General features: G+C 40.5%; 1 protein-coding gene across 1 annotated transcript in view; it reads right to left on the bottom strand.

The window, feature by feature from the left end:
• Positions 1-14861, bottom strand: part of STIM1 (stromal interaction molecule 1) — an 88287-nt gene that overhangs the window by 9739 nt on the left and 63687 nt on the right. The window contains exons 5-8 of the mRNA XM_015597839.1: positions 11875-12052; positions 8091-8268; positions 854-1021; positions 207-307 (exon numbers count right to left, since the gene is read on the bottom strand). Of these exons, the coding sequence (XP_015453325.1) occupies positions 207-307; positions 854-1021; positions 8091-8268; positions 11875-12052 (625 nt within the window). The remainder of the gene's footprint in view (positions 1-206; positions 308-853; positions 1022-8090; positions 8269-11874; positions 12053-14861) is intronic.

Consider the following 14861-nt stretch of genomic DNA (forward strand, 5'->3'; position numbering starts at 1 on the left):
AACAACTTAGGGGATATGTGTAAATAAGAAACACAATTAAATCATAAACTTAAGAGCAAGGAGGGAGCTGAATAAGGGCTAGGGCAGGAAACCAGAGCTGTCCCTCTACCAGTGCAGAAGTAAAATTAGGGTTGGAGGCCCTGCACTCCTTCAAACTCTGAGGATGGGATGAACTCTGCCAGAGCTTGACAGCAGGTGCTACTTACTTAGCCGTTAAGATTTTGTGATCCACGTCATCCAGGGAAGAGCTGTGGGCCACGTGGAAGGTGCCAAAGAGTGTGTTTCTCTTCTTTTTTATCTTCTCAGCCTGAAAAATGAGGCCCTCAGCTTAAAAAGAGCAGGGATTAGAGGCTGGAAAAGGAGGAATGCCTCTCTGTGGCTGGGTTGCCCTACTCTTAGCACAGCTTAGGCTGCACAAGAAAAAGGAAGAGAAGATGGGAAAGGGAAGAGGAAGGTAAGGGGAGGGAAAAGAGTAGGGAAAAAAAAAAAGGAAAGAAAGAATAGAGAAAACAAGAAAAGCGAAGGGATCCCCTGATAGTACCCTAGCCCCAAGAGGAGTCTGTCCCCGTGACAGTCTGGGGCTGGCAGAGCCTTCCTTCTACCTGCCTTCACTTGCTGCGTCTTCCCCAAAAAAGCAGGTGGGAGTGCCCCTGACCCTCCACCCCTGCTCCAGAAGCTTGAGGACATTATCAAGAGCTGTATATTAGGAAAAGAAACAGAACCCAGTGCTAGGATATCTCTTTGTCTAGCAGGAAGGATAGGGAGAGGCACAAAGGAGGAAGAAGAGCAGTGAAAGGGAGGGAGGGAGGCAAGGAGGAGAGAAGAGGGCGGGCAGCAGGAGGGCACGTCTCACCCCCTCCTTGGCCACCAGCAGCTGCTTCTCAGCATTTTGCTTCTTGATGTTGTAGTACTGCACCTCCACCTCATGTGTCAACTGCAGCCACTTCTGAAGGGCCTCTGGAGCATACCATGAGCTGTGTGATTCCAGCTCCTTCTCTGCTTTCCTTAAGGCCTCCCGAACCTGTGCAGCCAAGAGGATGTGAGTCCATTTATTACTAGCATGACCCTCTCCAATGCCTCTGTATGATATTTCGGAATTCAGAGTTCTTATCTGCTCTCTTATGTGAGCTTTACTCTTCCGAGAGGGAAAAACAGCAAGGATTAGTCTCTATATTTTATATACAAGGAACCAAGCTCAGAGAAGGAAAGAATCTACTCAAGGGGCACACAGAAAGTACAAGAGTCCCCCCTTATCCACAGGGGATAAGTTTCAAGACCCTCAGTGGATGCCTGAAACTGTGGCTAGTACCAAATCCTATATTTACTATAATTTTTCTTATACAGGCAAACTTTGTTTTATTATGCTTCGCATTACTGCACTTCACAAATGTTGCATTTATTTACAAATAGAAGGCAAGACCTTCCACCAGGAAAAAGATTCTATCTGGCTTTATTGAGATACTCCTTTTCTTATGGTAGTCTGGAACTGAACCCGCAATATTTCCAAGGCATGCCTGTATGTACATACACTTTACGGCTTTTCTTTGGCATATCTGAATTGTTAGCATCACTACTCTTGCACTTTGGGGCCATTATTAAGTAAAATAAAGGTTACTTGAACATGAGCACTGCAATAACATGACTGTCAATCTGATTACCGAAGTGGATACTAAGTGACTAACTGGCGGGTAATACATCCAGCATAAATACACTGGACAAAGGGATGATTCACGTCCCTGTGGGACAGAGCGGGATGGCATGAGATTTCACCACACCACTCAGAACAGCACACAATTTAAAACTTAGGAATTATTTACTTCTGGAATTTTCCATTTCATATTTTTGGATCACTGTCGATAGCAGATAGCTGAAACTATGGAAAGCAAAACCTCAGGTAAAGGGGACTACTGTAGTTTCAACCAGAACTCAAATTGAGATTTTTTTTTTTTTTTTGCTGCCAGACAAGAATACTCTTTTCTCACATATTAGCTGCCTTTCCTTGTCATGCAGCCAATCTCAGCAATCTTTCCTGTTCTCTTGAGGCACGGGTCAGCTCAGTGATTCATCTTCTTTCTGAGAGTTTAGGTCTGTACTTGGACCTCAAGACATCACAATATGGCAGAAAAAGCACTTGATTCGGAATCTGGAAATCTGGATCTGGCCCTTGGTCTGTCACTCAACCAGCTGTGTGACTCTGTACTTACTGTAGAATATATCAATTCAGTGTGAGGAAAGACATTCTTGATCTCAGGAGAAAGTGAACTCTCCATCATGAGAGGTATGTGAAGAGCATATATCAGAGAGACCGTAAAAATGATTGCTACTCCAAAGGGGATTGGCCTGAATGCTCTCCAAAGTCCTCCCTAGCCTAGAGACTTTGCTTATGATTCTCCCATTGAGGAGGGCACTCTCCACAAGGTGAGAAGACAAGAAGCATGTTTACACTTAATACAGGCATTTGCTAACAGAAGCCAAGACATGAAAGAACCAATGTGCAAGCAGAAATCTCCTCACTAACTTCTCAGCAAGGCTCATACAATGAAGCAGACAGTCACAAAGCATGCAAATGAGAAAAGTCTGATAGTACATACATATACTACATACCCTGGATTCCTCGCTCTCTCACTCAGGTTACCTGTATAAGTGATCCCTAACACCCATCTGGAGACTGACCCTTAGCTGGCCAGAATCTCAGAGAAAAGAGATTGAGAGCCATTTCACTATGCCCAAATTCAGCCAATGTAGCAAGTATCCCGAAGCAGGCCTGAAGTCCTCCCCACAGCCTAGGACAGACTGGAAGGGCCTCAGAGAAGGACAGAACACCTTTATTCTTTAGAGAACGAATGAGAGGGCCGGTCTTCATTTATTTATTTTTTTTCCTTGAAAAAGAAACTATAAAATGGCCCATGTCATGCAGCCAATCTCAGCAATCTTGGCTTTTTAAATTTAAAATGAAGAACAGATACCTTAGAGTCTAATACGTCAGGTCTAAAAATGTATAATCAAGTTCTACATTAATAACAGTTGAAAGAATGGGATATGCTAAGAAGGGGAGAATGGAAATATAAGAGAAAAAAGAGCAACTAGAGGGAAGTGTGAGAGCTGGGGAGGCACACAAAAGGGCTGGACTATCAGGCTCAAAAACTGTTTAATGGGATAAACAATTACAAAATAGGAAACAGGGAATGGGGAGATGGGAGGCAAAGAGAAAGAGACAGATATATCTTACACACTCAAGTCAAATGCCTGAAGGAGACGAAGACTACAGATAAGGGCTGGAGCAAGTCAGAGTTCACTGGTCCTACTGTTTTATTCTATGGCCACAGTTCTCAACCTTGTCATACCCTGGAATCACCCAGGGAACTTTAAAAATGCTCATATCCGGACCCTAACCCAGATTCTGATTTCACTCATCTGGGGTGGTGGCTTGGGCATCAAAAAAAATTTAATACTCTCCAAGTGATTCTAATATGCAGCAAAGTTAATAACCACTGATCTATGTGCTTTAAAGTATTATCATCTGACTTCCACTTCCCCATAGGATGCAGTAGGTCATGGCAAAAGAATAATTCTGCTCCAACACAACATCTGGAAAAAGCTGTGTAAGTTATGAAATTTTTGAAAGACAAATTATTATAATTAAGAAAACTTTCAAAGATATAAGAAAGCTACAGAAGCAATAAGGACTAGGTCTGTAGTTCTCAAAGTGTGATCCAGGGATCTTCAAGTGTTCCCAAAATCCTTTTAGACCATCTATAAGGTCAACGATACTATAATGATAGTATCAGTTTTATAATTATCTAAGAAATTATTTACCTTTTTCATTCTTTCTCTCACAACTGAACTGCAGTGTTTTCCAGAGGCTATATGAGTGATATCATAACACATTAAATACAGACACTAATATAAGAATCTAATGTCTGTTAAGCCAGACATTAGAAATATTTACAAAATTGTAAAAGAAAAAAAAAATCACTCTTCTCATTAAATTATTTCTATTTTGGAAAATGAAGTGATTTTTCATAAAAATACATTATTTCTGTTAACATGTAAGGGATTTAATATACTTATTTTAAATTAATAAATATTTTTAAATGTTTCCCAGTTTTAATTTCTAATAGGGTAAATAGCAACATATTGCCCGCCCCCCCCTGCCGCCGCCCAAAGAATATTCTTTGAGGTCCTCAATAATATTTAAGACCAAAAAGTCTGAGAGCCACTGGACTAGATAAACTAAAAATTCGGAGAGGGAAAGCCTTTCTAGGAGAAGTTGACAACTGCCATCCATTTTCTTCCCTGAAGGCATCTGATGATTCCAGAAGAGGGCTGAGAACTGGGCCTGGCCCAAGCAGAAGAACTCCACTGGGGCACAGTGAAACCAGCCTAGCTTTTGTTGGTAGCACAGTACTGATATAACAAATTGGAAACTGAAGGATTCCCAACATACATCCAGATTTCTTTTGGGGAGCATTTACTGAATCCTGGGGCTATGCAGGAGAATAGGCAGTTAGGCCATAGAGTGGGATAAAATCTCCCAAACTTTCAAAATGTTTAGGAGACAAAACATTTCAAGAAGGAGGGGACCTGCCTCAAACACACAGTCATCTCCTCCAGACATCTGCAAAATTTTGAAGCTATGAGGAGCAGGACACTAAAGAGCTAAATTGAAAACCTCCAAGTAGTAGAAGTGAATCTCTCATGGTCTTTCAGGGCTGAGGAGAAAGAAATCCACTGCTTGCAATAAAAAGCCAGGAAGGAATATGTTTGAGAAACTGGGACAAATGAGCGCTAGACCAAGTCTTGGTTACTTACTTACTCCAACATAGCTCAATCTGATTGGTTTGAGATGATTAGGTCTCAGTCTACATATCTAACAGAATAAAGGGAGAACCCTATATCTGATGGAAGATAAAATCATTTAGATCCTCTATTGTTTTTTGTGTACACTGCTGGCATTTAATAAAAATAAATTACTAGACATGAGAAGAGAAAGGAAAATACAACCGATAATCAAGAGGAAAAATAAGCAGCCCCATAAATGATCCAGATGTTAGAGTCACCAGATGAGGACTTTAAAATAAGCATGATTGGAAGTTAAAGAAAATATAGAAAAAGATGGACAATGATAGACGAAAACATGGAAATTTTAGACCGGGAACCATAATCTATAAAAGAGTAAAATGGACATTCTAGAACTAAACAATACATTATTTGAGAGTAGGATTCCACTGAATGGGTTAAATAGTGCAATGTTCACAGCAGAATACAGGAGTAGGGAACTCAAAGACAAATCAATAGAAAATAAACAAACCAAACCTCAGAGAGAAAAAAAGAACAGAACTAAGCCTACGAGACATACAGAATACAGTTAAAAGGTCTAACATAAATATTAGATTCCCAAAAGGAGAGAAGAGAATGGAGCAGAAGCAATATGTGGACACTAAAGAAAACATGCATTCTGTAATCGTTAGGTAAAATGTTCTATATGTTGTCAATGAAGTCAAATTGATTAATCATGTTTTAATTTCTTATATATCCTTACTGATGTTTTTGGCTACTTATTATTGAGAGAGGTGTGTTAACAACTCTAAACTTTGATTATAAATTTGTCTATTACCCTTTCAGCTTTTTTCAAGTTTTGCTTTGTATATTTTTTAATTATTAGGTATATCCAAATTTAGGTTTGCTATATATTGCTGTTGAACTCATACATTTATCATTATGAAATGTCCATTTTTGTCTCTACTAATACTTCTTGCTCTTAAGCTTACTTTGCCTGATATTAATATAGCTACCGCTGCTTTATTTTGATTAGTGTTTGTATCATATACCTTTTCTCATCCTTTTACTTTTAACTTTTTTTGTGTCCTTAAATGTAAAGTGTGTCTCCTATAAACAGCATATAGTTGGGTTTGTTTTGTAACCAGTCTGACACTCTTTGCCTTTCAATTATATTGTTTAGTCTGTTTATATAAACTAAGTCTCACACATATGAAAGGATTGAAACCATATAGCATGTTTTCTCACTACAGTGTAATTAAACTACATATTGATGAGAAAGATAACCAGAAAAGTTCAAAGGGTTTGAAAATTAAACAGTGCACTTCTAAATAACCATGAGCCAAAAAAGAAATTGCAATAGAAATCAGAAAATCTTTTGAGCTGAATGATAATGAAAATATGAAATATCAAACTTGGTAAATACAGCTAAAGTGGTGGTAAGATGGGAATTTATAGTTCTAAATGCATATATTAGTAAAGATTAAAAGTTTAAAATCAATTACCTAATGTTCCATCTCAAGAAACTAGAAAAATAAGAGCAAGTTAAAAAAATTTTTTTTGAAGTACAAGACTTATACAGTAAAAACTACAAAATGTTACTAAGAGAACTTTTAAAAGACCTAAATAGGTGATAGGATAAACAATACTCATGGATTGAAAGAAAGTCATTTAGTTAAAATGTTGATTTTTCCCCTACATGAATCTACACATTCAACACCAACACAATAAAAATTTCAGCAGGGCTATTTGGGTGGGGGTGGAGGGGACAATGGAATGACAAGCTGATATGGAAATGCAAGCTGATATGGAACTACCAAGGCCATCTTGAAGAAGAATAAAGCTGGAGAGCTTACCACTACCAGCTATCAAGACTTATTATAAGTCAATGTAGTGTAAGGATAGACAAGTAGACCAAAGAACAGAACAGAGATTCCTGAATATCATGGAACTGAATACCTACCTGCAGAAAAAAAATGAACCTTGACCTCCTACCTCATATCATACACAAAAATTACTTTAAAATAAACCATATCCCTAAATATGAAAGGTAAACAATAAAGCTTCTAGAAGAAAATTTAGGAAAATATCTTGGGGGTAGAGAAAGATTTCTTAAATAAGACACCAAAGGCACCATTAAAAAAAAAGACTGATTAAACTGGACCTTATTAACATCAAGAACTTCTAACGTTAAGAGAGCAGAAAGGCAAGCCCTGGGCTACGAGAAATATTTGCAATATATATGTGTATATACATTGACAAAATGACTTACATCCAGAATATATAAAGAAATCTTACAAATCAATTAATAAAAAGATACACAACCCAACTTTAAAATGAGAATAGATTACCAAATAAATGGTCAGTAAATTTAAGAAAAGGTATTCAATATTATTAGCCATTAGGGAAATGACTACATACATACCAGAATGTGTAAAATTAAATGCCCCAAAATACCAAGGTTGTAGCTCAACTAGAACTCTCACATATTTTTGGTGGCGGTATAGATTAGTATGACTATTTTTGAAACTGTTTGGTAATTTCTAATAAAACTAAATATTTAATGCCTTATTATATATTTAACAGAAATAAGTCCCTATGCCCACCAAGAAACATATGCAAGGTTCTTAGCCGTGTTATTCACAAAAGGCAGAAACAAAACAAACAAACAAAAAACTGCAAACAACCCAAATGTCTATCAACAGGGAAATAAATAATTTATAGTATACAATAGATTACTACTCAGCAATGGAAATAAAATTAGCTATCACTTTATACAACAACATAAATGACTCTTACAGACATAATGTTAAGTGAAAGAAACCAAACACAAAGAATATATACTGTATAATGCCATTTATATGAAGTTTAAAATCAGGTGAAACAAGTCTGCTTTAGAAATTATGACCATTGTTATCTTTTAGATAGAATACTGACAGTTGGCAGGGGAAGGCAAAAGTGAGCTTTCTGGGGCGCTTAAAAGATTCTGTATTTTGATCTGGGTGGCAGTTACATAGGTATATACACATGTAAAACTTGCCAACTTATAATTTCTACCTTTGACTCTATGTAAATATCTCAATAAAAAAAGGAACAAAATAACTTATCACCCTTTATCCACTGTTCTTTGAAAATCACAGTGACCATTTTTTTTGCAACTTTTCCACTATTCTTATTGGCAAGAATCTAGTGACTCTTGAAGATATTCTTTGAGCCATATTTCAAAGTCCTCATACCTAGAACTTGCCAGCCAGACTTTTGGCCCTTGACCTTTACCCTTGAGGTGTCCAGGAATTCGTAGACTCTCCTACCTGCTCCAGCTCCTCCTCAGCATATTTTTGGCGGCTTCGTTCATTCTCAGTACCCTCCCGCAGCTCCTTTAGCCTCTGGGCTTCCTGCTTGGCAAGGTTGATCTCATCACGCAGCTTCTTCTCCAGATGTACCTTCTCCACCTCGACGGTGCGATGCTCTTCCTGGGCCTTGTGCAGCCTGGGGGGCGATGCAGGGAGCTGGAGGAGGCCAGGCCCAGGGTTGCCAGCCAACATGCCATGAGTCATGGCATCGAAGAGGGAAATGAGGGCTCCAGTACTCAGCACATACTCTCCCTAGTCTGCTGACTCAGCGCCAACAGAAACCACAGTCATTACCATAATTCTTGTTGGCTGTCATTTTGCTACCAGTAATAAAGGCTGTGAAGCTAGGTTCTCGGGTATCTGAACGCTGCCTCTAAGATATCTGACATATTAAAATTATAACTACTAGTTTACAAGATATTTCATGTTTGTCCTTCCTGCAGATAATGATATATTGTATCATTATCAGCCTGGGACAGGTGTGGATATGAAGGCTTAGAGAAGGGAAGTGACTACAGGTAGAACTGAGACTAGAATCCTATCTGTACGACTTCAAATCCCATAGTTATTCCCCTTTTACCAGGGTATTTGGAAGGTTCAATATAAATGTAGGCTACCCTGCAAGACAGACTGAAGATCCAGAGAAATCCTGATGGTTGAGATATGACTGGGGTGGTAGTAGTGGGGAGATTTAAGGAAGATGAGAAAGGAACTATTGAGCTGTACCTCTTGGATTCTTGAGTATCTGTTCCTAGAAGCACAGAAAAATGAAATTCATGCCAAAGGGCCCTGCTTCCCCAGGCCTGAGTTCCCTTCCTAAGTAAGTATCTTCCATGGTGGGTAAGATCTCAGGGGCATCAGTTATAATGAAACTTTATCCTTGTACCCACTCACACATTCCTTCTGTTCACTGACAGAACCTTCCATCCAACTAAGCCTCCTTCCTTACTCCCTTCTTTCCTCCACATATCTACCTTCATTCATTCATTCATTCATTCATTCAATCACCAAGTACTTTCAGGTGTTTACTAAATGCCAAGTCCTGTGCTAAGCCCTAGATATATGGAGATGAATGAGAAAACCGTCTCTGCCACTGCAGAGCTCATGATCTGGTCCAATTAAGATAAGTAAACATAACTGTACACAGTGAGATAAGTTCTACAATAGAAAGACATACAGGGTGTTGGATGATCCTGAAGGGTGGAGTGATGGGACAAGTAGGAAGGGAAGAGTTAGAAATATCTAGACTGCACTCTCCTGCTAACAAATTGCAGTCTTCTACCCACTTTATCCTTAGTAGAAAGGGAACTGAACCTCCTCAAGGTACACACCAGGTGGCACTACATACATAGCTAAAAACAAATCAGAGGAGCCATTTCCTCCTGCCCCTATCTCCTTCCCTGGGTGAATACCCTCCTTTACTGTATTCCTCTATGACCCAACTGCCTGAAATTACACCATCAGGGACTCAATTCTTTACTAAAATATTATCCTTTCTGAAAGCAGCCTCTTGAGAAAAGCCTATAGTATATGTCTTCTCCAAATAATAGGGAGATCCTTTAAAGTAGAATCAAAACTGACCCACTTTTGTACTCCTAACAGGATCCAGTAGAGATGAAGATCAATAAGGACTATTGGGAGCAGAAATAAGCAAATAAATACCCCATCAAGATTTGCCCTATTCTATCTCCTCCAAAGATGGCTGGGCATCCTAAAGGCAGCGATTAGCATTACAAGTAAGAAAAACAAGAGACTGACTGCAAGTCCTGGCTCCAAATAGTTGTGTGACTGTGGACTAGACCAGTCCCTGTATAGTCCTGTTTCTTGATTTTTAAATGCAAATCAAAATTCCTGCCTGCCTCAAAGAATTATGTTGAAACCCAATGAAATCCTATCTGGAATGTGCATGTAGCATTACATTTATTCATCCAAAATATCGGGAATTCTGCAAAAAAAGGCTCTATCGTGGCTGGCACCACAGGCCTTTTAAAGTAAGGTAGGACAAGATGGCATGTGGCTCTGGACACTGTCAGAGAAGAATGTGTGTGTGTACACACGTGTAAGCTTGTCTCTGAAGTGTGCGTGCATTTTTTCTCTAAGTGCCAGAGTGGTCATTTAGCTTTCGAGGCCTTGGGGAGCAGGGAGGGCTGGGAGCTTAGTTTTATCCCCAGAGTTGGAATGTCTCCTGCCTAGATTCTTTGCCTTTGGAATGAAAACAGTACATGTTTTTCAGACAAATGAAGAATGGGGACTGCCCAGACAGCAGCATTTAGCCCCCAGCTGGCAAAGGGCCCAGGAACAAGAGGCCCAGCAAAGTAGCCAGGAATCAGCTCAGAGATAAAACTCTTCCTCTTGCCCCGTAGAAGCCAGGCCCATGGGAATGAATCTGATAGGGCTGCCTTTACTGAGAAAGCACCCTGTGGGCGTCAACATTCCTAGCTCGCTACTTACTGATATGTGACCCGAAGCAAAGCACTCACCCTCTCTGAACCTTCATGTCAACACTAAAATAGGGATAATAATAGTACTTACCTAATAATCATTGTGATGATTAAAAACAATAATGCATTTAAGTACTTAACAATACCTAGCTCACAAGAAATCCTTTCCCCATCCCTCCAAAAAAAAAATAGTATCTATCATTTAAAAATAACAGAAAAAAGCCAGACTTCATTTGCTTTTATGTGGAGTCCTACAAAGACTTCCCAACTGGAGTTCCTGGGCTGCCAGAACAATTTTCTAAAAGAAAAGACCTCTCCTCTTCTCAAAAACAAACAAGGCAAAAAACCAAATACCTGCATTGATTCTCTATTGCCTTTTGCATCCTACTAAACTCCTCCACGTGAGTCTTAAGGTGTCAGGGGTCTGGCCTCACTCTATACATTCAATCTTAACTATGGGGACCTCCCTACCCTCTCTCTTTCAAAGCCACCTCCTCATGGTCCACATCTACTCACCTGCCTCTGTACCCTTCCACTCCTTAGAATTCTCGTCCCATAAGCTGGAACTAAGTCATTGCACTAAGTTTGTGCTCACTGCTCCTTCTCACATGTGGGGCTTTGTTGCCCCAGATGCAGTGAATTCCTTACAATTTCCAGCCAGACCTGGTTCCCAGATGTCAGGAAGTACTTAGATTAACTGACCGGCACCTTCTTTTCACAGCTAGGTCTTCTACAATAGTTTTTAAGCCATGTTTTATTTAAACAGAATCCCAGACTATCAGAGCTAGAAGGCCTTTAGTGTTCTCCCCGTTCCATACCTTCATATTACTGATGAGGAAATAAGTCCTAGAAGGGAAAAGGACTTACCCAAAGTCATACAAGTGAGTATTTATGAGATTTAGAAGGTATTAGGAAGACAGATTTGTGAGGTTTCTCTGGGGAATGGTGAAGAGCAGTTCGTTGTGTCTTTTTCTACAGGAAGGAAAGCTGTTCAGAGGTAAGACAAAGGACAGAATGACCCCTAAGAAGTCATCCAACAAGGGAAGCTCAAGACTTCTTATAGATACACATTTTTCCCTCTGGAGCTGAGAGGGAAAAATAATAGAAATAAGCTTCTGTACTGGTGAAGAATACTTGCCATAGAACTGGAATGGACTCTGTATGCATTTTTGGAAGGATGACACAGCCTGGGCAGCCATGTCAGCATGGTCTCAGGAACCAGATGGCTGACACCAAGTGGAAACAGGAGGCTCCGAAAAGCTAGCAGCTCCAGGGATGTGGGGAAGGGGACAGGGCCTTACCTTTCCTGAAGGTCATGCAGACTCTGTTCAGCTCGGTGTAACCCCTCTAGATCCTTCATCATCTTCTTCATGTGCTCCTTAGAGTAACGATTCTGGATATAGGCAAACCAGCAGCCACCCACACCAATAACGATAGACACCACCAGCATGAAGTCCTTGAGGTGATTATGGCGGGTCACTGTCAGAGAGGAAGGGCGAGGTGAGTCAGGTTGCCCACTGCACACTTAGCCTTACAAGCTCCATTGCACTCCCTCCTGCATGAAGCCTTCCCATTCAGGAGGAATTAGTTTCTCCTCTTAGACATACACTTGCCACACAGTATTATAGTAAGCTAAGTGCTTATTTCTCTGCTAAGTCGAGGCCTAGTTTAGAAAAAATGACGGGCCTTAGAGCAACACAGGAAACTTATTAAATTATGTTTCCCTAATATGCAGTGAAGAGGAGAGCACTAGAGCCTTCTCAATACATCCCAGCCATCTCTGGTCTGGGATGAATCCGAGTGCCCAGATGCAGTGACTTCTACCCTACAGAATAAGAATGCTGGGGTGCTAGAGTAGGTAGAAGGGTATGGCTGGTAAGGGTATAAAGCAATGTCACAGAGCCTAAGGTCTGGCTGTGGGACTAAGGTTACTTCAGGATCTGGGTCTCCTGGACTACTAGACTATTCTAGGTACAAGGTGCAAAGTCCAGATAAGTGAAGCTCTGTAAGTCTCATTTATGGAGAGCATTTCTAGGCTATGGTTCAATCCAGAGAGCAAGTAGAACAGGCATAGCCTCAAGAGATTGGTATTCATGAGACATCACACATGCCAGGAACAGTGGGGCAGATCTACCTGTAGAGAATGCCTGGCAGCAATTTGATGGAGTGTGAGGGCCCCAATCACCAGCTGGGGTACAGAGTAATAATCAGTCTCTAGAGTAAAACTGAAAAGCTAACCAGGTAATACCACCAGAGGTAAGAGAAAAGGCCATGTCCTAAGAACCAAGGTAACCAGAAGACAGACTCCTGGAACCTCACATTGTTCCCCGTATACCAGATCTGGGCTACAATGCAGACCTGAAAGAGACACCATAAGGAGAGAGGGTTGCTGCTGTAGCCCTTGCCTGGGTTGTACTAAACTTGCTACAGAGTAGCTATGGCCTCAGAGGCCCCCCGATGTGGGAGTCTGGGAAGGAAGAAAAGAGGGAATCACCTCCTGGTTACCCTCAGATTAGAGAGGGGAAGGTAGGAGTGCCAGGATCTCAGTGCCTGGTAAGGACAAGGGGCTAACAGGAATGTAAAAGGACCCAGGTAGAGCCACCAAGGTGAGGCAAGGTCTAGACAATAGGTAAAGACACATGAAGCTGGAAACTGCATGAACATGAAGCCCAGTTTGAGGAAAAAGGGTTATATTCATAGCTCTTCATTGAAAGGCTGAGCAGCAGGACATGAAAACGGTGTGTGTTCAAAGACAGATTAACACATTCTATATCCATCCAAGGGAGAGGAGTTACTAGGTCTGGGGTGGTAGCCATGTCCTTTACACGTTTATGCCAGAATCTCAGAAAAAACTAAGGGTTCTCTTGTGGCCAACCTCTAGCCTCCATGCAGGCCTATACTTCGAGCCATACTCACGTCCTCACTCTCTTACCCCTCAAGTCTCAAGAAAAGATACTTCGGCAGCACAGTGAGCTGCCTTTCTTTCTGGAACACACCTGCCTCCTACATAGCCTCTACCAGAGGCTAGGGTACTCTCCGTCTCCTGTATGTAAAGGACTTTTAATCTTGGCTTCCTAGGGTTTCTCAAATCCAACATCCCTTGTACATTCCTAATAAAAATCATTGTTCAAACAAGACTCTATTCAATCAGCACCCTCCCCCTTTTACCGCCAGTGCTTCAAAGTTCTTAGGGTAGGCATGCAGACAGGGTGCCTATCTATTCTACCCAGTCCCTTATTCTGCCTTTTCCAGATTGATTTGGAACAAAATTTTATTACTGTTTCCAGCTTCATAATCTCATCCAAGTCATAAATAAAAATTCTGATTGACCAAGGCCAAGGATGGGATCTAAGGTAATACTGTTCCACCTATCAGTACCCTCTCGATCTCTTCAACCAGTTTTGACTCCTCTTAAATGTACAAGCATCCACCCCAAACATACATCTCTCTGCCTTATCACATGCATAGCTGAAGCTCAGCTATACTTACAGCTATACTTATTTACGTCACATTCCATTAGTGACGAAGCTTGGTGGGAAGACAATTAGTCTAATCTTGTTGATTTACTCTGTGGCCCCTAGTGATCATCACTTGTCTGTACGCCAGTGTCCAGCATAGCATCAACCACTACACAGAAGGCACACAATAAATATTTGTGGGATTGAATTGTTACTGATAAGCCTGAAGTATGATATCTTTCTCTCTTTAATCCACATAAGAAAAGAAGGGAAATAGAAAAAACATACAATGTACCAAGCATTTATATTCATCATGTGTAATTTTCACAACTACTCTCTAGGGAAGGGTATTAGTATTCCCATTCTATAGACCAGAAAACTAAGGCTCATATGGGGCACTGACTTGGAAGAATTCATAAAAAGTTACAGAGCTGGGATTCAAACCCAGATTTGCTTGACTGCATGATTTTTCTGCTACACTCTACTTTCTCACTATAACTTTCACACACTCATATACAATGGAATATTACTCAGCCATAAGAAAAGATGAAATACTGCCATTTGCAACACCATAGATGGATCTTAAGATAATCATGCGAAGCAAAATAAGTCAGAAAAAGTTGAAAGCCATATGATTTCACTCATATGTGGGATATAAAACTGAAAGTAACAAACAAACATGACAAACAGAGACTCATGGACACAGACAGTGGATTAGTGGTTACCAGAAGAAAAGGGTAGAGGGGACAGATAGGTAGTGGTAAGAGGGATCAAATATTTTATGATGGAAGGAAATCTAACTTTGGGTGGTAAACATACAATGCAATATA

Source organism: Pteropus alecto, unplaced genomic scaffold (assembly GCF_000325575.1).
Source record: "Pteropus alecto unplaced genomic scaffold, ASM32557v1 scaffold1001, whole genome shotgun sequence".
In the NCBI taxonomy this organism is placed as follows: Eukaryota; Metazoa; Chordata; class Mammalia; order Chiroptera; family Pteropodidae; genus Pteropus; species Pteropus alecto.